Genomic DNA, 27,369 nt, shown 5'->3' with positions numbered 1-27,369 from the left:
ATCATTTTGGGGATTTTCCCTTAATTAATGTGATAACCAGTGTAACTACCACCTTCCATTTCTCGGAATTCCTGGAAGACATATACGATTAAAGTTATATATAAGGTCTGGATACGGTTATAGTTACAAGTAGGGATCTATTGCAGTTGTACAGTGCCACTTACAGTTATACAGGGGCCAAACCAAGATGTTACCAAGTTTGGTGACTTTTTGCATCAGTAGGGGAAACTGCTGACATTCAGATTGACATGATTCGTGAACTTGGCTCAGAATAATAACCGAGTTAAAATTTTCTCACAGCTCTGAGTTACGGCCTTCCGACTCTCACGGGTTTTCTAAGCTCAATATACACGTGAATATTGGAATCCACTTCGAGTTAGATGAGTACCTCAAGACAGAAGTTTCATAGTAGTTCTATCCATAACACAAGGAGGTTTCATGACGTAGCAATTCAGAAGTTTTTTGTTCAGTAGAATAAGCGGAGTATATTAACAGCGAACATTTTTGAATACGTTAATACTATGAAAGATTTACAACTCTGTTCACTTTCATTTGAAGGACCCTCATGTTGAATATCTGTCCGGGGAATGAGTGTTTACTTAAAATGGCTAGCAGATCATTTTTAAAATGTCAGAAAATTGTGCAAGCTCTGTTAACGTATTTAAATTACGCTCAATTTAAATTCCATACACGTTATATTTAAATAACTTAAGAAAGGCACCTTTCATTTCATTCCACCCTCAGAACTGGTGTTAAGAACGTGCAGAACGTTTAAAGCAAGGTAAAAAATTATGCATGCTACGTTTTAATGGCTTTTACTAAATATATTACAATTACACATTACAAAAAAGAAATAAATCATCTTATTTTTAAATAGGTTAACAAGGTGTAACAAACAGTTGAAATGTCCGCCTTTCTTGATCACGTGGTCGGTATGTGTAGGTCAAAGCCTCCAAGCTGTGCAACACTACTTGGCAAATAGTTCACGTAAAACTGAAACTAACGTTTTGAAAGTGTCAAAATCGCCGCGCGGAAGCACTTTCGCGGCACAAAATGATATTGATGCTACCATTGGTGTTCAAGTTGCCATGACTACATTAAAAGTAAGCTATTTTTTATTTCATAAGAAGCAGGAACCCGAAACAATTTTATGCAATGTTTATGCTCGTTGTAAAATACATCAAAATTATTTTTGCACGCACTTAAAACTAATGCTTTTGTATTTATTAATCATTTAGCGTTTGAGATAGTTAGATTAAACGTCCTGCAAATGATTTCACATTTTTATTTTAACCTTCGTGTTTTAAAAATATGCTTTTATGTTACTTTTTAATATTAAGTTAGAGTTTTAGAACATACATAGCAGTTTTCAAGCTGAATAAAAGTGTTCTCCAAATTTTTCAGTTAATCGATGTAATTAACACACTATCAAAGAATTCAATACGATCACATGCTACAGAAATCCTGCATACATCTGTCAACAATGATTTTATTAAATGTGCAATTTATGCTGATTATATATTTTGGTGGGATCGTTGAGGAAATGGAAACAGATTGTTTGCTAATCATTTATATTTTCTTTTCTTTCTGTCTTTCCTCTTTTTTTAGCCCGAATGGGAAAATTTTTAGCCCAGAAGGGCTATTAGTTTCCAAACGGCATTTTGCGATGAATCGCTATTAACTGCTGTATCGTTTCTCAGACTGTTGCCACCAAATATTATTTCCCTAAATAATATTTAAAGAAAGTAAATAATGAAAAATCTACAGGAATGTCTGCATGTTTCTCGCACTGTGAAAAAAAAAAAAAAAAAAAAAAAAAAAACAACGATACCTAGAGTAATCAAATTTTGAATAACATAATCCTCCACCCGAACATGCGCACCTTGAAGCCCGAATTTGGAATTCTGAATTAGTTTTATTGTGTATTTCCGATTTGGTAAAACTTTAACAAACTTTTTTATTATAAAACTCAACAATTTCAAAGCGAGCAGTGGCAATACTCTAGGGAATAAAATATTTTTATCTCTAGCACGCGAGAGTGTCTACCGGAAATTCTAAAGATATGCTGTTTATAAATATTTTTAGCCCAGTGCGGCGTTAGCGAAAAGGTTTTCGAAGTGTGTATATAAATAAATAAATAAATAAATAAATAAATAAATAAAACGCCCGTTTGGTCGTAATATAAAACCAGAAAGCTTTAATTTTTTTTTTTTTTTTTTTTTTTTTTTTTTTTTTTTTTTTTTAATATATGAAATTACTTTTTCTCATATTTACCAGTACAAGTGCTTTCGCCCGTCCAATTACCGTATATTTCCGTGTATAAGCCAAGAAGTTTTAGCAAATATTTTGTTACTGAGATTTAAGGGGGAGGGCAGGGGTCAGCATACGAGTTCAAAATGAATTACAAATAATTCGAACACAAAAACGAATAATCAAAAACTATTAATAATTGAAATTAATTTTTTAAATATTACTTTTGTTTTATTTAATCTTAATATAGTATATTAATTAAATTTTTCATTATCAGTATCTGATAGGAAATCTTTTAGCAGTACTTGGAAATTTGTCTCTGCTACACTCAAATCTGAGTAAATGACATCGGTCTCCATTTCAGCATTAAAAATGTCATCCGCTTCATAGATAGTATGTTTTCATTTCCCTCTGTAAGATTTCAGATGCAAATTTTTTGAATGATGAAGGTCGTTTCTGACTCTTTTTCAAATTAGTAATGATTTGGTGCTCAATTTCAGCTCCTCTGATGCGTCTACCTAAGATAGATGACCAATTCGAACATTTGGCAATATACAGCTGGATTTAAAGGGCAAGTTTAAATTCGGATTATATACGAGTTTTCTGGCTGAACTTTGACAGCAAAATGTAATCTCTCGGGTTATTCACGGCTAATGGTAGAAAGCTAGATGGAAAAAAATTTTATGACCGGATTTCAAATAAGCAGGGAAAAGTTTGTAAGAATCAATCACCTAAAAACCTAATTTTTTTGAACATTGCGTATATTGACAATTAATTGGTTTGATTCATTTCATTGTGGCAAAGCACGGGAAGATTATTTGCCTGAGAGAGCGTTGCCTTCTTGGAGAACTTTCCAGAGAAAACTTGCTCGCATGCACATTACTCTTGGAGAAAATTTGTGACCTTGGAGAAAAATTACTAGGAATTATCTTTATCACGAATTGTAAATGCTCATTGGACAGTCTGCTTCCTTTTTTAGACTTAATAATTTTAAACTGTAGGAAAACGTTTTCACATATAATGCACATAAATGCCTTCCCAAAAAAGCAGGTATTCTTATTTTAAAAATTCGTAACTGGTGTATTTATCTTTTGAAATGCATGATGAAAGGTAATCATATTTGTACCTTCAAATCTTTCAATAAGATTTATATCATAGTGGAAATTAATTAGCTCCATTTTTAAATTTTCTGGAGCGTTACTCACGTTCGTCCTTGATAATAATGAAAATAATATAAAATTGGACTAAAGAATCATTAAAATTTTAAATCTTTCTTGAAATTAATGCCATAATAATGCTTATCAGTTTACGGGAAATGTATTCGCCGGCTGGTAAGTACAGCCACAAAATTATTTTTAATTCCATCGACAGGATCTACCAGGCTGAAAAGCACCTAACCCAGTGAGCCAGCTGTTCCGTCGATGGCGAAAAGAAAAGAAAGCCAAAAATTAATCAGTACGGCCTGAGTAATACAATACCATGACCTAATGCATCTAAATTCTGTTAAGAATAATTATATTATTATAAAACATTGTTGGTTAAGACTGTGTTTAATATCTTCAACTATCTGATTCTGTGCTGTGCACTTAGTATTTTATCGAAGATATATAGAGGAAAGTCACTTGATACCTGATATGCTGCAAATATAATAATAATAAAAATGCCTGTTTAATTAGTTGTTAGAGCATTCATCTGTCAGAGATTCGATATGCCGTGACGATCTGAGTAGAGATCACAGAGATTATGCCTGACAAAATTAGATTTATTAGAGAGATACCGAGTCAAACTAAAAGAAAATTACGCCAAATTAAGATGATTATAAAGCACATGAACTCATTGTCAAAAAGTAAAAACTCTTTAAATAGCATAGTTGGTAAAAGAACATTTGCCAATTGACATTTTGAGAGAACAATGGAAGACAATCAAATTTCGGAAACTTACCTAAATTAAATTTGATTCTTCTCCTCTTTAAAATAATTCGTTTCTGCATTTATACGCTAATCCCAGAACTTGCAACATGAATGGAAAGCTCACTATAAATTTCTTAATTAAATATGTGTAGTATCTTTTACAATTTGGCTAGCATGACTTCTCGGAGTCAGTACCTCAGGTCTTAACAATGACTTTCATTCACAGTTACGACTGTAAGAGTCTTCTTTAAAGGAAGAACCCCAAGAACAAAAAGGATGAGGAAAGCTACTAAAACAATGTTAACAACATTTGACACGAGTAGCTACCCATTTTTTACAATCTGCTTGCTCAGGTCAGGGAATAAATAAGGCATTTTTGATGTTTTGAGGTAGATGAAAAAGTTATTTGTCTCAAAAACCTTTTCTTACCTGTGCATAGGACTTAGTTGTTTTACTACGACATCACACCCAAATTCATACTGTCTTGAAGAAGCAACAGCCAAAACGAAACCAACCCAAACAAAACTTATACCCCCACTCCTTTTGATACCCTAAGAATTTTTTTTTATTTCAAAAGTACTGAGTTTAAAGTCATAATTCTTATTTCTTAGCAAACATTCTAAGCGAATCTCTGAGGCTACAAGAAGTACTACTTCAATTAAAAAATTTCTACATAAATGTATTACGCACACGAGGGCTATTTAACTACAGGGAGATACCTTCGTGAAGGATTTTTTAAAAGAAATTTGCACGTATCCTCATTACATGCAGAGAAAAACACGAAAACTCAGATGTAGCCAACCCGTTCATCGAAATTCTAGAGGAATATTCGAGTTACGGTACAAGTGTTGCATAAACTCAAAAGGCGATTTTTTTGAAGAGAATGGTAACCAGAGACCAGATTTAAATCAAATTAGTTTCCAGAACTGGGCTGGCCTTAAGGGGTTTCTTTTTAAACAGCCAAGTGTATTCATCCAGTATCTGCACGCATAAGTTTAGTGGTTCTTGAAATTTGTAAAATTTTTAGAGGTCACTTTAGTGCATTTTATATTGAGGACGAATCGTCGTGCAAAGACAAATGCCCTAAGCAAGACGACCTCTTTAATGCCTTGTGAACTGGGACAGTTTTTCAGGATTACACATCTAAACGCTGTGTATACTCAATTGAAATGAATTTTTAAAAACGAAACAATCTGAGCACCTGCCCCCCCCTCCAAAAAATTGTTAGGGACTGTTCGAGCTACATACGTTACTACTCAAAAAAAAAAAAAAAAAACATTCGAGCAAAAATTTTAGGCTTACACTATCTGTCTTGCATAAAAAAGAGGAGGAGTATTATAATGCAATGGAACAAAGATGAATACTTTTTTTGAGAAGCAGCAGAAAATGCAAAAAACAAAGAAATTTGAACTTTTGTGTCTGCTTGCACAATATGCCGTATTATGAGAACGTTGAGGTTTTCGATTCTTAATAATTTTATTCGGATTTTAATAATTTACCAGAATGTCATTATATGAATTTTCTTCAGTCAATCAGTGGGATAATTGCTAAATAAACTAGGGGAAATTTTGCATATGTTCTCTTCGAATTAATATTGATGCGTAAAAGAAATTTAGCTAATTCCTACATACAAGATTTAAATATATTTAACTTCGTGTTTCAGCAAACGCTCGAACAATATAGTTTTTTTCTCTATTTGAAAAGACTTTTAAACTTGAAAGCTCATTTCCCATTTAAACTCGAAAGCTCATTTTTAATACATAGTTATATATATCATATTGTATATAGTAAATATTGCTTACATATTTTTTAAATTTAATTTATGCTATTTAGTTTACGCACTTTCAGCCTGCCGTAAAGGTTTAGGTTGATGAGGTCGATAGATGTAAACAAACATAAACTTCATCATGTAGCAGTTCGTTATTTCTAGGAAGAAACAAAGAAATAGCTAATCAGCAAAGACTTCTAAAACAAAGCATACTAATGTGAATGACTAGCCCTAAAAATAGGAAAGGGAGTAGCTTTGCAATTAGAAGTAATGAGATTTTTATCAAATATGGTTGTATTACGAATTTTCAGAAATGTCCGCTGTCAGTAAATAATAAATAATCATATGCTATTTTTCTTGCGAAATAAATTATTTTAAAAGTCAATTATATTCAAGTATATTACATAACTTTTATAAGTGTTCATACTTCGTAACATTGGAAAGTACATCCTAATACTACCATAAGAATTGCTATGAAAAGTTCTCATCGCAAACTTTTGTTTACAGTGAAGAGTAATATTTAGCAAAGAAATGATTTTATTTAAGAAACTAGTACCACTAAAAAAATAATCGAAACAAATGAATTATTACGCAATATCCGAAAAGAAAATTATTAACCAAAGAGCTTTTTTTTATTTTTTATTTTAACTTGATTATGGCAAAGCATTTGAGGGTTGTCTGCCTAAGCGAAGGGATGTCTTCGTGGAAGACTAAGGAAAACTTTCTCGTATACTCGTTGCACATGGGGAAAGCCGCGAAAATGCCCATGCAGTCAGCTTATTCTCCGGTATTCAAGCCGGAACCGAACTACCAGTGTTCTGCGACTTTACCGCTAGGTCGTTGGTGGGCCCATTAACTGGAGAGTGAATGGTTAATGAACTGTTTAAAAAAAGTATGACTTCAATTTGTACAAAAGCTAGAAATTATTTTTAATATATTACTATTTTTGATGCAATTGTTCTTTGAAATATGTGGTTTTGAATTCGCAATATACGCATAATTCTGTGTATTTCAGATGTTCTTAATTGATGTATGGTTTTTAATAGTAAATTTCTTAAAAGAGTTCATATGCAGGTCGGTTGAGGTAAATAAGGGGCAGCTTAAGTGGACAGTAAAAGGTATAATGGTCACGAGATATTTCTGATCCGCAGACACATGTATTTGAGCGATGAAAATAGGTTGTAAGGGAGCCATTCCCGTAATAAAATTAGTTTTGAGATGGCTGTGTGTCTATATATGCTGACATTAGGAATGGCATTATATATGCGTCTACCACTTTCTCCTAAAGCCCCTTCTATTTCCCATTGTTTCCTTTTCATGTAGAATTCTTTTTAGGTGAGAGAAAGGTGCTGGGATATTTAACAACTCTATTTATTATAAGAATACTACTTGCTTATTAAAATGAGAATGACAGCGTATAACATTCAGGAATAAGCAAAATATGTGTTAATCTACCATTTATTCTAGTAAGCTTCAGGTCAATAGCAGGCTATAAACTCCAGAGGCCGAGCGGTAAAAGTCCCTGAAAACTGGTAGTTTGGTCTTGGTTTGAGTCCCGGTGAACAGGATAACTTGCATGGGCGTATTGGTGGTTTTCTCATGTGTATCATTGGTAAGAGCCACTTTCCCTCAAAAATTTTTCCACGGGGCATTCCTTTCTTTCCGCGTAGTGTCTAATGGCGGAGCACGTAATAAATAATAATAATAGCATATGAATTTATATACTGAATATGAATTAATACACTGAAATTATACAGAAGATAGGGAAGAAATTATATAGAGATATTGTATGCTGATGTTCTTTAACCCCGCATAATTCAGAGTTCAGTTACAATTCGTTTCTTCAAAAAGCAGAAAGCTGTCACTATAATTATACGTAGAAAATAGCAGTTTCATCAAACAATGAAGCAGAAAAGAGCTGCTCGTGAAATTACGCGGAGTCATATACCAGACAAACAAAAAAAAAAAAAAAAAAAAAACCGAAAAATCCAAGTGTTTTTAACAAACATTTTCCTCGTTGAAGTAAAATTTGGGTTAAGCACCCGATGACCCGTACTCGTAGACTTGATGCGCAAGAAACAATCCTACTTTATCTTTACAACATCGCTACATTGGCTACTTTCTTGCCGTATTATCTAAAGATGACAAAAACAAAATTATTCCAGAAGTTAAGTGACACTCAATGGAAACACGGTTGCAGAAAATCCTTCTGCTCTGAATGTAATGCGTTTTAAAACATTTTATCCTTGGCTGATATGAAGGTTAATACAATGTCGAAATATTCTTCCTCCCCCCTCCACTATCTTCCTCATTTTCTTTGTGACGAAATGTGTGTAAAAAAGAACTTGCTGAGAATGCGACTCGGTAGAAAAACGTAGACGTCAGAAACGACATGTAAATTTCATAAGCTATTTTGACGCTGTTAAAAAAAAAAAATAATAAGAAATTGCAATATCTTAACATGAATGAAATAAAGATTTGTCTTTCAGACAGGTTTTCCTCTGCGGGCAAACGAGTCGAAATCTGCTGTTTTACAAACGAAACTAAAAACAGCTTTCAAAACGCGCATTTTCTAAACAAAGTATATAAGCACGCTCGGATGGGTGATAAGAATGAAAATGGTTTTGAGAATTTGCTGGTGTTGCACACCTAGTTCTGTTATGCCCAACTTTACTGCGTTTTTCAGCAATTGCCTGACATTTCCCCCCCTCGGGCAATCGCGTCTAAGTTAGTTGATGGGGCATCATTTTGCTAACTAAATTCCATCGCTTCATGTCTCATTCTGGTAATTATCAGAATATTTCAGAGATTTTGATTATTGTTATGCTGAAATTAGGTTAAACATTAGTTGTATGATGGTTTTTAAGTTTCGATTCTATCTGCCTAAGGGAAGGGACGCCTTTGTGGACGACTTTCTAAGAGAAACTGGCTCGTATATACGTTACACACGGGAAAAGCCACGAAAGCGCCCACGCAACCGGCCTGATCGCGAGATTGGAGCCTCGAATCGAACTACCAGTGTTCAGCGACTTTACCGCTCGCCCGCTGTTGAGCCCAGGATACTACAGAAGAGAGTTCAAAATATGAAGTTACTTTGCCAGAAAACAGTACGATTGGCCAATTTCTATGCAGAATATGAAATTAACGTATTTAAAATAGCATTGCCAAACAATAGAGAAAAATTAACGTGAAATCTTTTGCACTTATTTAATAAAGAAAATACTTAGTTTCAAATAAATCGCTTACTTGCAAAGCATGCTACAAAAATTCCCCACAAGTAAAGTGGCACGCAATTTCCATGTGGCCAGGCCACGGAATTTATGTAGTAAAAGACGTAGAATTCGTGTAATGAAACATTAATTAATTTGCAATATATAACATATACTTATTTATTTATTTATAACAGATAGGTTTAGTTAACTGTATATTTAGCATCATTATATGATATCTGAGATCAGTTACTGGTACTTTTAAACTTATTGTTGATAAAATTTACAAAACATAACATCGCAGTCTGTGGGTTTTTACTTCCTTGTATGAAGTAAAAAGGAAGTATTGTAACCGCGAAAAGGTTCAGGCAGCATATTTCAACGAAAATATCCATTTTGACCGCTATCGAATGCAATTTAACGATGTTTTTGCGTGATATCTGTACGTAAGGACAGAATAAAATACTCTTTTCCTTCAAAAAAATTATAAAACTGCTTTAAAATTAATTCTGAAGAGAATTTTTCGTGGCGTCTGTACGAACGTATGTACGTACGTTCGTGCGTACGTACGTATCTCGCATAACTCAAAAACGAGTAGCCTCAGAACGTTGAAATTTTGTATATAGAACTGCTATAACATGGACATGTGCACTTCGTATTTTGGTTGCAATCGGCCGCACCGAACGTATATAAATACTATATTTATATATATATATCCACTCTGTTACTCGGCACAGTGATCTCAGTTTCTTTACTCTTATATGTTTGTAAATTGTACATTTTTTGCTTTAAAAATATTGAATTATGTTGTTCTTATCTTCCGGTTAAGGTTTTTATGCCTTTCGTAATTCTGGAAGCAATATTTGTACAATTATCAACAATTTAAAAGCTGTTTAAGTGCGGTTAAGTTTTAAATAACATGGCGGACATATTTGTTTACAATTGAAACAGCAGAATTGTAGATTTGTTGTCAATCTGGAGAGACTAAGCTTCGCAACAACAAAAATAACGTCTTCATTTATTATTGCGAATTAAATCATGCTTAATCCTTTCTGGAATTTTTCGAGGAAATAAGTGTTTAAGATTTACTTAATTTTTAATAATTAGTAATTTAATTTTTAATAATTAGTAATTTTTAATACAGATATTTTGAGCTTTTATGTATTTTTGTCTTGTCGCGAAGTGAAAACTGAATTAATTGAATGAGAAATACTCAATCGTCTGTGAAAAACTGTTTCTTTTTTATTTTGTTTGCTTAATTTCTTTTTTACATCGTTCTAGCCTTATTATAGTATTTGAAAAGAACATGTGGCAACGATTAGATAATTCTTTAAATGATATACATTTTGTGCATTCTGAGTTATAATATGAATGAAATATAATACTGTTAAGTGAATCTAGTGCCAGAGTGTCGCTATGTTAAACAAATAGAGTGAATTTTAAAGAATGCCTTTATTCTATTGTGGTTTATGCGCTGTCGGCGAAGTAGATTTAATTAAATCCAATAAGTTTAAAAGAAATGCGAGAAACAAATGCGTATAATTTAATATTCCGTACAAGGAAGTCATGTGGTGTACACATCAGATTTTTTAATTCTATAATCTTTATTTTGCACAACAAAAAATAATTTAACTTATAAGAATGATGACCTGTATGTGAACAGAGAAAGGCAAAAAACTTGGTCGTGTTCTTTATTACATGAAATAGTACTTTTCAGTAAACATGATAACTAGATTTGATTAAAGTAGGTAACTAGATTTAGTGGTTCAGTTTCTTAAGTAAAGTTAATAAAAGCGAAACATTTTAAAAAAGCAGCTAAAATTTTTATGCAGAATATTTTGCTGCAGGATTTCTTGCTTTCTTCAGAAGAAAAGCAAAAGGAACGAATTATAGAAATCAGTACAAAATATCGACTTTTAATTAATTTTGTATTAAATAAATCGACTTATGACAATGATTTTTCAGAGAACTGAATATATTCCGAAAGTTATGAAACAAATAAATGCTTGTTGTATGAAGCGTTCGAAAAACGCAGCTATAGTTTTTAATTACCAAATATTGGTCCTTGATTTTGATTGCTTCCAGTTACAAAATTCCTCCAAAATGGTTCAGAATTCTGAGATATTTTCAACTCTGAAGTTAGGAGAGTTTCATTAATATAAAACCCTATTTTTATATGATTCCAGTAGAGCAAAGTAATAAAATATACATACGTTTCACTAAGTTAATGCAAAATTCTCAATACCTTTACATGGAATTTTACAGTGATATTCCGAACTACTATTTTCGTAGGCTAAACTAGTGCTTTTTTACCCATTTTTTTCGAGTTTTCTATTTCCTTCTGAAACCCCACCATTGGTTAAAGGACCTGAATGCTGAGAGTTTCACATAGGTTCCAGCATAGGCGAACGGGCCGGCTACATGGTTGGTTTCGTAGATTTCTCCACATGTAACGTGAATGTGAGCCAGTTTCTCTTAGAATGTTCTCCACGAAGGCGTCTCCCTTAGGCAGATAACCTTTTGTGCTTTGCCATACTCTAATAACCTAACCTAACCTTTCCTTCTGAAGATGTTCTGTAATAGAATATCAAAAATCGTGCCATTTTAGCTTCTTTTTTCTCTTCTTCCTTTCAGTATAATTGACAAGAGGATTTGGCGCAAGGAGAAGTGTTCAAAGAAAGAAACTGGATGAAATAAAAACATGCTTTTTTAGCCATACGTTCACCTCTGTAACTTCATATTTTAAGCATATTAAGATCAACGTTAAAATAATCTTATAAATTTATTTTGTAGTGAGACGCAGAATTAACAACAATGCGATAAAATAGTTTTGTAAAATTTCCCTTCCGATGAAATGGCGAATGCCGTTAAAATAAATGCCAATATCAAAGATTTAATTATATTTATCGTAGCTGCGTATTTTGATATCGTAGAAGTGCTTTTTTTTAAACAAATAACAGCAAAAAATCAAACCCATGATTTTTTGAAAATGTGTCATGTGCGTACCAGCCCTCCCTAACTCCGCATTAAATCTGCTCTGCTTCTTGTCCATCGAAAAATTTATCAAGAGAAAACCCTCACAAGTAGAAATTCGAATAAAATTCAAATGTTAAATAACTTCGAAAAACGTTGCGTACGAAGAAAGAAATTCGTAAAAAAAAAGTCATTTTAGACGAAACGAACGAAGAGTGCTTCTTTCAGCCTGAAAAAAAGGGCATATCTCTAGTTGAATACTAAATAATAACTTTTTTGGTAATTAAAGCTTCCAAGGGAAAAAAATTATCGATTTTTTCCAACCTTCATTTAACACAAAGAGAAACAAATACATACTTCATAGTAATCCTTAATTTAAGACTCGTATTATATACACTTGATTGCAGAATTAAGAGAATTTGCAAATTATGTCTGTTTTTACCAAATGTATTGAACCAAAGGTATTAATCATGCTGTCAAAGAATTATGCAAATATTCAGAGTCGAATACGCGGCGAACGAGTACACGTGCTTGTCTGTGGATCTGTGACTGTAGAGGGGACATAAGCGCACGAGGGGTGTTCGACGATTTGTGTGCTCACGAGATTTGCCTTGCTTCTGGCAAGAGTTGAGTAAATATTATAAACTATCAGGTAAAATGAGTAGACAGAAACGTATGGATGAGGGAATCAGATGAAGAATTGTCGATGGATTGCAGACAGGCCGAGCGTGGATGGCTTCAGAACTCAATGTAACGCCCAGTATTGTCATCAACTTGTGAGAAAACAATTTCAGGACACTGAATCCATACAGATCTGGGTAAGGTCGACTAAGATCCATAACGACGAATGAGGATCGGTATTTGGTACTTTCAATCCGGCAACACAGGACTGCTGTACCTTTATAGCTCTCACGTGAGTTGTATGTTGCCACTGGAAGCCAAGTTTCATGGTCTACAGTTACCTGAAGGCTTTGTGAGATAGGGTTTAATGCCTGAAGACCCGCTGTTTGCATCTCGTTCACTGCAGCGCACAAAAGAGCACGGTGCGCACAACATGCGCCTTCAACCATACTTCAGTGCAGCACCATGCTTTTTACAGATGCATCGAGATTCAGCCTGGACACTGATTCTCTGCCTACCTGCACATGGATAGAGACCGGTACACGGTACCATCTTTTTCTCATCCGGGAAAAGTATCATTACGGTAGTAGAGGTGTAATGGCTTCAGCCATTATCTTGAACGGCGCACACACCCTTTGCATGTGTTTGACAAAGGCTCCCTGACTGCTATGACACAAAGAAGATCTTAGAGCTGTATGTACGACTTTATATGGGCGCAGTTAGTCCTGGGTTCTTGTTAATGGACGACAATGTTCGTCCACATAGACCTCAGCAGGTCAATAAGTACATGGAAAGCGGAAATATTCGTTGCATGGACTGATTAGCCAGATCTCCTGACCTTAACCCTATACAGCATGCCTGGGACGTTCTTAAGAGGGCAATTTCATCCGCCATCTCCGTTAAAGAACCATCCGGAAATTAAAATTGCCTTGCTGCAGGAGTGAGATCGACTGCCTCAGGGACTCCTCAACTGTCTCCTGTCCAGTATGCCGTTACGCTGCGCGAATTATTTTGTTGTGAGAGCGGACTCCACATTCCATAGACTTGTTTTCAGTTCGATATCACAACATGGATTTTTATCATCCTTGCACTATGAGCTTTACTGATTTTTCATGCGTATATAAAATGAATTTTGAATGGTACATTTCTTTTTCTGTTATAGATGTATATTCATCCTAAATTTCATTAAAATCTATCCATTAGTTTTCCAGAAATTTGACATAATGGGCAAATTCACTTAATTTTGTACACGAGTGTAGTATTAATGCTTCCACAAAAAAATACAGAACAAAATCAAATTTAAAATACAAATTTTATTAGTAATACAACATAGCCGTTTGTTCTTTTTTAATAGAATTTCATACACATACTGTTTCTAAATTATGCTTTCAAAATTTTGGTGGCGCTTTCTTATGAACAAGGAAACCTAAATTACAAAGAATATAACCATTAAAATAATAATGATTTTCTAACAACTTGTATGTTACTGGGAAAATTCATATATGTTTTAGCTTTTCTGCTGCTCATTCGCTGGAGCATCTAAGTATTCTCATCGAAAACGGTTCCTTAATTCTTTATGAGCCCCCTTAGATGAAGAATTTTGTTTCACATCATCAGTATCCGGAACAATGCATTCACGAATATTTTGAAGGAACGTCGATGAAGAAATGGGCTTCATAGCTTCTTATTCAGAGATATAAATTAGAGGTCTGCAGTTGATTACGCTGTCACAATCTGCTGGAGTTGTGGCCATTCTTTCGTAATTTAGACGAGCCTGTCCTAACAGTTAAAAAAATTCATTTTTCCATACTGTACGGTTCACGAAGTTCACGTAACTGTGATATATAATATATCACAGTTACGTGAACTTCTATCGCATTTTTGGATTTAGTGTTGACGCTGAATGAAAAGGCTGAAAAACGCTGAATGAAAGACTGATTATCAAAAAAGCCTTATCTGGGGAATCTTAGAGAGGAGCGTAAAGAGAACAGTGATCTAAGTCTGTAAATCTAATTCTAATATTTAACCAAAATTTATACGAAATGGTTTTCTAAACGTATGGAATAATTTTGTAACTTTTTTTTAAAACCCAATGAATATTTTACTAATTACAATATTATTCAAGAGGAATTAAACGAAAAGATAAATTTCATAAATACAGAGCCTTTTCAGCCATAACTAACTGTTTAGCTGTGTCTAAACTGTTTTCAAAATATTCTGTTTTATTCTGAGAAACTTTACAATTGGGTTTATTTGGTTTACTTAATTACGGCAAAGCCTCGAGGGCTATTTGCCTAAGGGGAGGGACGCCTTCGTGGAGGACTTTCTAAGAGAAACTTTCTTGTATACAAGTTACACACGGGGAAAACCACGAAAATGCCCATGCAGCCAGCTCCTTCGCGGGAATAGAACCAAGAACCGAACTAGGTTCCCAGCTTGGCCGCTGGTGGGCCCTTTATAATTGGGAGTACATACCTAAAACCATTGTTTAAGGAAATAAAGCTTTTAGCTTTCGTTTTAGAACATCCTGCATAACAGACTTTGAAAGCTGAGATATATTTTATGACTTATAAAACCTAAGTACTATGAAATATGATAACTAGTATCTAATATACTAATATAACTAGTATTGCTTTGTTTGAATAATATTCATTAAATTAAAATTAAATTAAATTATTATTATTATGTATTACAGATAAAATACAGCATATGGAGTGAATTAATAGTTTTTAAGCCATGATATGTTTACTAATTAAAATTAATACTCGTAGAAAGTTAATCTCGAACAAGTGAAAAACGTCCTTCACAGAATACAAAACCTTTTTTAAAACTGTAGCGCTGAGCTTGTTTATATGAACCACAAGATTCTCAGCGATACTTTAGAGCTTAGAATTAAACTATTTTGGCTTCAGCTTAGTTTAGTAATCTTATTAGCCTATCTTCGATTGTTTAAGTTGATTTTTCCAAACCGTAGAAGAATTCCAATTACTTGCCTTTAAGTGTACAGCCATAATCAATGAAACCACAGATAATCTATTTTCTTCTTAAATTTGTTTTTAATAAGTGCATTATTAGCAATATAATTAAAATTTGGTTTATGGCTTCTTTTCTGATGCATTTCATTATAATGTTAATATTTTAAATTCAGATTTTCACTGCTGCTCGGTAGGAACCCAAAATATTGCTAACTGAAGACTTCAAAATACAGTGTAACACCTACAAGAAGGGTTTACCAATAAAAATATCAGAAAATTTATAAATTAATTTCAAATAAAACAATTTTAAAATTAAAAACGCATATAATCTGCACCAACGCATATAATCTGCGTCATATGTCAATTACATGACATATGACGTTATAAATATCTTTTATTAATTACAACAAAATTGCAAATGCTCGTAAAACCTGCCAATTCGAAATATTATAAATTGAGTATATTTTAATTTACATCAAATAGATGATACATAATAAAAAAGTAAAATAAGCATTTAAGTTATCAAAAAGTGCGTTTATTCTATTTGTTAATTAATAACGCGTGGATTAAATCTGAAAAATAAATTTAAGACCTTAAACCTTTTCCGAATAAAATTACTCTGAGAATCCATTGTGCATGAAGGTGTATGGAAGCGATAAATTTAAAGTCTTATGCATTTCGCAAAGATTGCTTCTGGATTCTTTCCAATGTTTTTTGTTTATCAGTTTCCGAAGCATTATCGGCCCACCAGCGGCCGAGCGGTAAAATCGCTGAACATTGGTAGTTCGGTCCAAAGTTCGAATCCCGCAAACAGGCTGGCTGCATGGGCGTTTTCGTGGTTTTCCCATGTGTAACGTGTATACGAGCCAGTTTGCCTTAGAAAGTCCTCCACGAAGGCATCCTTCCCTTTAGGCAAAGCCTCCTAAGCCTTTGGCAGTAATCCCAAACACTCTCCTCCTCCCCCCCACACACAAAAAAAATTACGTTCTAGCGTATTCTAGATCAGAAAAAAGCACATCATTTGTAACGTCTACCCAACAGAGAATTGCCAATACCCAAGTCATGACCTTGCTGATTAACAATTTTTATTTTGAAAATTTACAGTAGAGAAATATTTAAAATGATTAAAAAATCAAGGTCATATTATCTGTTCACAAGCTCACAATCACCCACTAAGTGTTTAAATTAGTAGTTGGTCGAACCGCCCCTGGCAGCAATGCATGCTTGAATTCGTCGAGGCAAGGAGTGGTAGAGGAACTAATGTTATCCTTGGGACATTTCTGCCAGGCATTCATCAGTTGCCGCTCCAGATCTGGGATATTTTGTGGTGCCCGAATTTGGCGGCCTACCATGTCTCAGACATGCTGGATTGGTGAAAGGTCTGGTGACCCTGCTGGCCAAGGAAAAGTATCAACAGCACGGAGACAGTCCAGAGATATGCGAGCGGTATGTGGCCTGGGATTATCTTATTGGAAAATGGCCTCAGGATGACGTGCCATGAAGGGTAATGCAACCGGCCGCAGGATGGTATCAACATATCGTTGAGCTGTTAAAGATGTACGGAGGACGACTAAAGATGACCTGCTGTCATAAGAAATAGCGCCCCCCACCATCACACCAGGGGTTAGGGCTTATGGTTGTATACTTGTGTAAAACAAAGGCTGATTGGGATGGAACGCTGGCCCCGTCCTCTCCAGACACGAACACGGTGGTCATCTGCTTCATAAATAAAGCGGAATTCATCGCTGAACACTATACGATGCCAATCTGATGGCAGCCATGATGATCGGCTGCGACACTACTTTACTAAAATTTACAGTAGAGAAATATTTAAAATGATTAAAAAATCAAGGTCATATTATCTGTTCACGGCTCACAATCACCCACTAAGTGTTTAAATTAGTAGTTGGTCGAACCGCCCCTGGCAGCAATGCATGCTTGAATTCGTCGAGGCAAGGAGTGGTAGAGGAACTAATGTTATCCTGGGGACATTTCTGCCAGGCATTCATCAGTTGCCGCTTTAGATCTGCGATATTTTGTGGTGCCCGAATCTGGCGGCCTACCATGTCTCAGACATGCTGGATTGGTGAAAGGTCTGGTGACCCTGCTGGCAAAGGAAAAGTATCAACAGCACGGAGACAGTCCAGAGATATGCGAGCGGTATGTGGCCTGGGATTATCTTATTGGAAAATGGCCTCAGGATGACGTGCCATGAAGGGTAATGCAACCGGCCGCAGGAAGGTATCAACATATCGTTGAGCTGTTAAAGATGTACGGAGGACGACTAAAGATGACCTGCTGTCATAAGAAATAGCGCCCCCACCATCACACCAGGGGTTAGGGGTTATGGTTGTATACTTGTGTAAAACAAAGGCTGATTGAGACGGACCGCTGGCCCCGTCCTCTCCAGACACGAACACGGTGGTCATCTGCTTCACAAATAAAGCGGAATTCATCGCTGAACACTATACGATGCCAATCTGATGGCAGCCATGATGATCGGCTACGACACTACTCCAGACGACTCCGCCTATGTTGTGGGGTCAAAGCCAAACATTTTAAAGGCCTCTGTGAGCGTAACCCCGCCTCAGACAAGCGCTAGTGCGTTAAATAGTCGACAATGATACCGTTGGGGCGGTTCGGGCCTGGCGAACAATCATCCTATCTTGCCTCGCTCCTTGGCTTTCGTTTCATCGGCAATTTCCTTTGTAGCAGCCATTGCTGCCAACATCTTTGCACAGCAGTGTCTGTACGCTGCAGATGGCGGCCTATTGATGGCGGCTACGGTATGACCACCTAGCTTCACGCAACCCTAAAGTGCGACCATGTTCGAAGTCGTTTAGCTGTCTGTAAGTCTGTAAGGTCTTCGATATCGTCGTAATGGCATCTTTAGTTGCTTCTTTATGGAATTACAACGGCAGCAACAAAAAAAGATAACCGCCTCTATAACTGGTTTTATACTTTGCGAATTGCGCACTAGAAACGCGGGAAGCACTTCCGCAGAAGCACTTCCGGTAAATGTAAACATCGCCAACTTTGGCGATAATAGTTCTAACTTGGTAACCCTTCGGATTTATCCCATTCGCTTATACGAAGTTTGCAACCATTCCTCTTGCGTTTATTTTGTTGAATTAAGACTGTCGTTGTTCGCATTTGCAGATTTTTATTATTCTTCTCTTATTTATTATTATTTTTTCTGAATTTTTTAACAACGAATAGATAGAAATATTTTCGTAGATAGATGCCGGTTCTCGGTTCGGGATGAAAGGAGGGGTGAATGCTAATTTGTAACACCGCTGTTCACGTTGTGTTCTTAATTATTAACAGCTCTAAGAACCACGAGGTTTCCAAAGTCTAAAATAATTTGTTTTCGTAGACCGCAAAAATGTGCATGTGCATTTAAAATAATTAAGTAATGCTTTTATTTTTATTATTGGTTATTGTCATCTAAAATCATGAGAATAAAGCAATTTTTATGGCGTAAAATTTTAACAAGATAATATATTGTTAATGCTTTTTTAACAATAACCTTTCAGAGGATGGCAGGTGTGACATAAATAGATGATTAAATTGAAATAAAAAAATATTGATTATCTAAGATGACAGAATAGTTTGATGCATCGCCATGGTCATGAAAATTAGCAAACAACTGCTGGTGTAAGAAATATATTGTTTTCTGTGTTAACTGGAATTTAAGACAAATTTTTTTCGTATATCACGTTTAACCGGTTAATTTCAGTATATTAATACTAATTTATATTTTTTAAATGAATTTTTATTTCCGTTATAAATGCTTATATATTGTCTTATGCTTAATAATATATTCTTTTCTGTGCTAACTTGAATTTAATACGTGTATTTATGTGGTGTATTTAATTATGGCAAAGCACACTAGGGCTATCTGCCTAAGGGGAGGGATGCCTTTCGTGGAGGACTTTCTAAGGGAAACTGGCTCGTATACACGTTACACATGGGGAAAACCACGAAAACGCCCATGCAGCCAGCCCGTTCGCGGGATTCGAACCTCGGACCGAACTACCAGTGTTCAGCGACTTTACCGCTCGGCCGCTGGTGGGCCCCTTGAATTTAATACAAATTTATTTTCGTATATCATGTTTAACCCTTTAGTTTTACATCTACATGCATATTATCTTTGAATTTTTACTACCATATGCTTAACATATTGTTTTATTTGCTAACTTGAATTTACATGCATTAAAAATCACGTTTACGGCTCGGCTCATCCTCGATGAACCGCGAGCTTGGCGAGTAAGAATGCAACGGCGCCAACGGGTTCTTTCCCGAAGCGCCAACGGGTTCTCTGCGGATGAAAACCCGAAACGCATGCTATTATCGCATTTCCTGTTCATTTGCCTTGAAACTTTGATCATTTGCATGTTCGATCAAGATGTTTTCGCATACCAAATTTCGTCACGATCGCAAAAGTGCTTCTTGTGCTTCGACTTTTTTTGCAAAAGAGTGCACTTTCATCAAAAGATAATTCCATCATTTCATCCTTAAACAAGTAATATTATATCTTACTTAGGCTTAGGCCTTATTGGATTCTCTTTGTAAATTTTTTAGAGCAAGAAATCGCACTTTTATACATTTCTGTGCAAAATGCTTTATAATGCATTGAAAACTCTTTAAAAATTCAGGTTTTTTAACTTTTGCATAACGAGAAAAATTTTCACGAATGGAGAATCATGTTACTGATAGCATAAGGCTAATTGCATAAGGGAAACGGTATCTTCGTGGAGGACTTTTAAGAGAACCTGGATCATATTTATATTACACAGTGTGACTTCCGTACTTCCAGCCCTCTCATTAGGATTTGAATCCAGGTCAAATTACCAGTACTCACTGATTTTACCGCTCGGCCATTCGTGGGCTAGGAGAAAGGCGGGAAACCCTGTCATAAGAAACAAGCAGACAAGATTCGAACTCGGAATCTCCTATTCATTAAACAGGCGCTTAAACTAACTACGCTAAAAAAGTTATTGACTCGAATACATTAATTTACATTGTTTCATTATAATATTATTGCAATTATTTACGTACAAAGACTATTATTATCAGTAAATTACTACTGAAAAAATACAAAATTATTTTTAAATAAACGTAAGCCTTTACCTTTTCAGATTATTCTGCTGCTGATTGGATGCTTAGTATGTGTATTTGGACAGTGTTTCGAAGATGTGGATTATGTGCCGACGAAGCATAGACTACTCTCTGGAATGGAAGATTTCTTTGAGGCCTCGAATCGATTTAGCATCCGCATGCTGCATGCTTTAAACAACACAAGAGACACATTTTTTAGCCCTTTCAGTGTTTGGTCATCTTTAATATTAGTGTATCTTGGTTCTAAAGGCTCCACCGAAAAGGAACTGGAAGGAATTTTAGGATTTCATGGCATGGACAAAAATATCGTAGCTCATAGCTATCAATCGCTAAAACTGTGGTTTACATCCAGAATCAGAACATCTTCATCATCATCATTTAGTATGGATAATAATTTATTTTTTCAAAAAGACATAACGATTCGGACTTGTCTATTGCAATTCATAGATGATGATTTGGCTTATGTTGATTTCCAGCAAAATCCAGAGTTGGCTCGTGTCGCCATCAATTTTCTAATCCAAAAGCAAACTATGGGTAAAATTAAAGAGCTTCTTCCACCTTACAGCATCAGAAGTTTTACAGAGTTCATAGTGACAAGCACAATGCATTTCAAAGGACCTTGGAGAACACCTTTCTACCCTTTAGCAACACAGCCAAAGCCATTCTTCATTTCAAACATAGGATATGTGATGGTGGATATGATGGTGACACGAGACACTTTCCTGTACGCATCAAGTGACGAACTGCAATGTACAGCCGTAGAACTACCCTATGTTGGTAGATCTTTGACAATGGTGATAATGCTTCCAAAAAATAAAGCTCATGGCGTCCAAATTCTGAGCAATTCAATGACTGCAGGAAGACTACAAGCTTTAACAGATGATATGTTTCCTCATGAAGTCGTCGTTGTCATGCCAAAGTTTCAGCTGGAAGACAGTTTTCAGCTGTCATCGACGCTTTCAAAACTGGGCTTTAGAGATTTAGTGACGGGCACAGTTAATCTTACAGGATTTACTAAAAATAGAACATTGCAGGTGGATGCTATTTATCATAAAGCGCACGTGGCAGTCGACGAATATGGAACTGAAGCAACAGCGGGGACAGCTACGGCTGTTTCAAGAAGTACCAGACCAACAAGAATTTTGGATTTTATTGTTAATCGTCCATTTGTATTTTTTATTCGAGAGAACAACTCTGGGAGCATACTTTTTATAGGAATTGTTCGTAATCCGAAGTATTCTAGAGTAAAAAATTAATTTTTAGAATCTTTAATTACTTACATAGACAGGCTGAGAATATTAGTAAATTTATATTTTACATAAAATCAATTAAAAAATACACATTTCTTAAAGGAAATTGCGTTTAAGGCAAATCAACGATAGAAAGTAAATTTTAAAGAACTGAATTTTTTTCTGTTTTTGGAGATAAATTTTTATGAAAATTAAAAAACAGATTTATATCGAAAATAATATTAATAATCGCATTTAAGGATTCGACTTTACTGTTCTAAATAAACTTCATATTTATAACATTGTGATTATACAGATAATTTTCACAGCATTTTTCTGTAATGGACATAGGTGTTTGTTAGGCAATGCAAAATGGTTTGCAACAACTTTCTGTGATGATTATATTTCCCTTTCATACAAACAGTTTACGTGAAAATTCTGTTACGATAAAATAATACCTTGAAACGGTTAAAATTATAACTTGATGCATAAATAAGTTAACTACGCGCATAAGGCTTTATAAATTAGAACAGCCTACACGAGGTCGACGAGTACATGTCGGTTACCTTGGCAAATTAGAAATCTATACGGAGATAGTTCCCAATGCGTCACTAATTGTTTTTAGCTGCTATTTGTAAACAAATACCAGATTTTACGCAACATGTTTTTACGTAATACTAGCAACTACAATGCCAGCCTTCGTCTGGCTTTTAAATGTACCGGAAAATGCCTGAAGGGAACACCAAACGTTAAATTTAAAAACTGCGCAGAATTTTACTCTGCAGAACAACTTCATAAAAAAAAAAAAAAAAAAAAAAATACCACAAATTATAAAAAAAATTATTACATATAACAAAATTACAATGAACTAAGCAATATCCCTTAATAAAAATATTAATTATCCTAATAAATAAATTAACCAACTTCCCGTTGCTTTCTCTCAACAAACGTTGAGACAAACGTTGTTCTGCAACTCCAAGAGAAATATTAAATTTAAAAACTGCACAGAATTATCACTCTCATTTTTGCAAGTGGCAATGTTGCTGATCTTCAACAGTCCAGAATACAATAGAATGAAAAACTGTTGCCAAAATCACATTTCTAAAAGAATGAAACTATTCAAAATGATACGATAAAATCGAAAAGATAAAATAAAATCTGATTCGAATTTTGAAAAAATCGCTTCGAAGTGCACTGGCTCTTGTCTAAATTCATCTATATACCAAATTTCGTAGCCCTGGGTCTATTAGCTTACGCGCAGCACGAATGAAAGATACACAGACTCTTTCTTTTATTATATGTAGAGATGTCTGGCTCTGATTGCAAGTCTGTCGTCATTTACACCCATATCCAGGAATATTTTTATAATACAGAACTGATATATCTTATACTAGGCTTGTTTGATTTAAAGTTTATGAAAAAATGAGGAAAAGCTTCTTGATTTTCACTTGTGTAATTATGGAAAACAGCTGTTCTAAAATATTTTTGCTTTTTCATGTGTATTTATGCAGAACAGCTGTTCTGGAATATTTTTTAATTTGCGAAAAATAATTTCAATCCAAATAAAATACTTTATTTAAAAAAAAAGAAAGAAAGAATAAAAAAATATGAAAGTATTCAGATTTTAACGTCGCATCACAGGGTGGGCAAACGTTTTTTATGCTCTGGCTGAGTTTTACAGGTTACCCAATCTGCTCTTAGACTCACTCCTAGTAAGAGTCTTTTTCGCTTTCTTCTCATTTAAGCATACACAATTCAACAGTAAAATTATAAAATGTTTAGAAGCAGCGTAGCAGCATATGTTCAGATTTCCGGATACAATGTTAAATTGTTAAATACAATGTTAAATGTTAAATTGTTTCTATTCACTCCCCCCCAGTTTTTTTCTCAGTTCATCATATCGATGTTCAGTTTTCTTAGTAAGATGACTCACAATTTTTTTCTTTTTATTATTAACTTTATTTACTAAAATATCACGCTCTTCGCACTTACGCCACGTAAAATTCAATAGCAAAATCTCAAATGATTTAAAAGTAACATATCTTAAGAATTCCTGATATACTGTTACGAGTTGTCATACACTTTCTTTATATATATATATTCGCTAAATAATATTTCTTTAAAAACTAGCCGCATCATTTAAAAAATGATTCGAACACAAAAGTGATATGAATAAAAAGTGAGTTTCGAGAATACGAGCATCTCTGATTAAAAAAAAAAAAAAACTTAAGAATGATATGATTACAAATTAAACACTTCAAGTTCTATTCAAAGTTTTGTTAAAATTGAAGCTTTTAAGATGGGGGCAAGAATTTTTTTACTTACGGGTAACGTAATCTACAAAAAAGGACTTGGAATTTATTTCTATTTACTTTCATTTATAATTTTATATAAAATGTTCGAAAATGTAGCAACAGGCTTTACATCTTTAAAATTAATCCTAGCATGTATATTTCATAAAAGAGCTGTTCATGCACAGTATTTAAATAACTGTATAACCGTATTTAAATTTTATTAACCTAAAATTATAAAAGAAAATTTACTTCTAGTATTCATTTCTAACTTTACCTAAAATGTTCGAAAATGTAGCAACAAACCTTATATATGTACGAAACGTGGTAGCCCACCAAAGGAGAAAACGGGATGTAAGTGAAATAAAGAGTTTTAATCGGTAGTTTCTTTGAACTTAATAGAAGAGATGAACAGGGTGTATGTCAACCTATGATATATAATCAAAGCATAATATGGATAATAGGTGAAGGCAATGCTAACTGCTGCGTCATATCAATCGGGTCTACTTCGCATTTCATTAGCTCGTCACTTGACTACGAGTCGATGCATTACTTCATAATAGACACTATCCAAGACTTCAATCTCAAACTCTGTCCAAGTCCCGTTCTTGGCTTCGACACATGTATTCCATGTAGGGATTCCATTCATCACTTCACAGCGCCATACTGCTGGAGAGAACCACGGCTACAGGGCCAGGTTACAAGGACGATACCTACGATGACACAACAGAATGGCCACATCAGGATGATACACAGTTTTGTATTCTTCAGCGGGATTACCAAGTCTTGCACATTTCATCCTCTTCAACACTGTGCAGACACAAGGTGAATGCAAATTTCTCAGAAATATACTTAAAATCCATCTTAGGCATGTATAAATCACAAATCATTTTGAACAAGATCCTTCGACAAATTACAAACGCTCCCTGGAACACTAAGAACTATAAAAATAATTATAAAAGTCTTCAAAATATATAAAGACTTCAAAATAAACTATATAAAGACTTCAAAATTGAATACGTAAATGATTAGATTAGGAAGAATGCAATCAAATTTTATCTTTCTGTCAAACATCATCAAAACTCATTCATTGCTATTCAAAAGCGCCATTTTCCACAGAAAAATATGTATACCTAGCTAACACCACTCTTTTGCCGCAAATACATTCCATCATTCTCACACATATTTTTTTCAGTAATTCTTCGTGCTTCTCCCACTTTTAGTTGGAAGTCACATCTCCACTCAATTATACACTATGTATACATTTCAATTACCACTAATTTTGATTCTTCTACTCCCTCCCGGGATTCTGCTTACCAGCTCATTAGCATTAATGTAAACGCAACCTCCCGTCTAAAATAAACTTTTATACTTTAAGTGAGTAAAAGATGCTTATACCTCTGTCCCTTTAAAATCTGATCATTAATACCATGACCCAGTCCAGTCTACGCATGTATAATTCATAAAAAAGCTATTTGCATAAAATATAACTGCACTTGAATTTTGTTAACCTAAAATTTAAAAAGATAATTTTAGTACTCTTTAGATATTCCTAATGTAAAATTTTATACAGTCTGAACACGTAGCCTCTGCATTAAGACACAAGATTATTTATATCGCTAAAAAATGTGTTATATCCGTGTGAATTTAATTTAATGAAGTGGTTAGTTGCAAGTGGCTTTTGTTGTTAACTCTTTCCTCCTAACATGTACTCTCTAAGTACAAGTCAATTTCTGTTAGAAAGCTTTGCTAAAAGTAAGCCCAACCAAATAATTATAAACGAAAATATATTTTATGCTATGAAATACTACAGACAGCATTTCGAGAACAGAAGGGGCGAGGGGAGATTACATCAGTAGATTGGAAAAACATACATTGTTACAAAATTGTAGAAACTTGTCTTAAATTTCAATTTGCTCATAAATTCATATTTTAAATGCATGCTGAAAGAGAACCTTCAGTAACAAAATAATATAGTGGTGCTTTGGTTTATAACCATAATTCGTTCCAGAATCGTGCTTATATTCCAAAACATTTGCGTATCAGAATGAACAAGAAATAACATAAACTCATATTATGACTTTTCGCATTTTCCAAAAATACTGTTACGAAATGCCCAGCCGCGGTAAGATAGCTTCCTCTCAAAGTGGGTTTAGGGTTGCCAGAAAATGGCAAGGGAAGGCAGGGTTGCCATATTTGACGATAGACGGATAGAGAGCCTTCTGAAACGAATTCTTACCGGTTTGGCCCAGAATGTTCTCGAAAGCAGCCCAAAAGCTATATAAACCCTGAATGCAAGTGGATGGTATTCCGGCAAAAATAATCATCAGTCAGTCAGTCAGTGCCTAGTCCATCGAGCTGATCGTCAGTCTAGTCTCGAGTTGGTCGTCGGCTGTATCGCGAGCTGGTGCATCGTCTAGTGCTTCACGAGCTGTAGCGAAGAGAGTACATAAAGTTCCGAGAACGACTGGAGTCAGGATCTGTACTCTGGTGCTTTGCCATGAAGCTGTCTTCACCGTTTTAGCCTGATAGCTGTGCTGCTGATTGTTTCAGCGTGTTTGCCATTTCGACGACTGTACACGTATTTTTTGGAGCTGTCCTGAGTAAATACTGGCTAATAAATTCTCTCCATTCTTCACGTTGTCGTTCAGCACTCCAAATCCATGAACCCGTACGTAAGAAAATCGTAACAATGTGTTATTCACGTAGTATGCGATATATCGCTTTTAGTTAGGTATTTCACAGATGGTACCACTGAAGCGTTCTTTTTAAATATGGAAATAAATATGAATACAAATGAAAATAATTCCATTAATTAATCTAATAACTATTAAACTTTTCATAGACATAAGGAGCCTCAAAGGGGGTCAGTTTTGGAAAAGCTGCTCTCACAGGCAACAAATAAATAAAAAATCATTTTGCATTGAATTATTAATGTGTTTAATTTATTAGAGGTCGCTAACTATATGAATCGTTCAGGTCATTGAAAATGCTGAAACTGAAATATGTTCCTTTCCTCTTT

The 27,369-nt window shown here is 34.7% G+C and overlaps 1 protein-coding gene across 1 annotated transcript; it reads left to right on the top strand.

The window, feature by feature from the left end:
- Positions 1–968: 968 nt before the first annotated feature.
- Positions 969–24,746, top strand: LOC118205692 (leukocyte elastase inhibitor-like). The gene is made up of 2 exons (XM_085817449.1): positions 969–1,103; positions 20,848–24,746. Exons 1-2 carry the CDS (start codon positions 1,089–1,091, stop codon positions 22,081–22,083), a joined length of 1,251 nt encoding a protein of 416 aa, XP_085673575.1. The 5' UTR covers positions 969–1,088; the 3' UTR covers positions 22,084–24,746.
- Positions 24,747–27,369: the final 2,623 nt, after the last annotated feature.

Source organism: Stegodyphus dumicola, chromosome 5 (assembly GCF_044657685.1).
Source record: "Stegodyphus dumicola isolate Sdum_Otavi_A_Nest chromosome 5, ASM4465768v1".
In the NCBI taxonomy this organism is placed as follows: domain Eukaryota; kingdom Metazoa; phylum Arthropoda; class Arachnida; order Araneae; family Eresidae; genus Stegodyphus; species Stegodyphus dumicola.
This window is presented reverse-complemented; position numbering and strand designations above follow the sequence as displayed.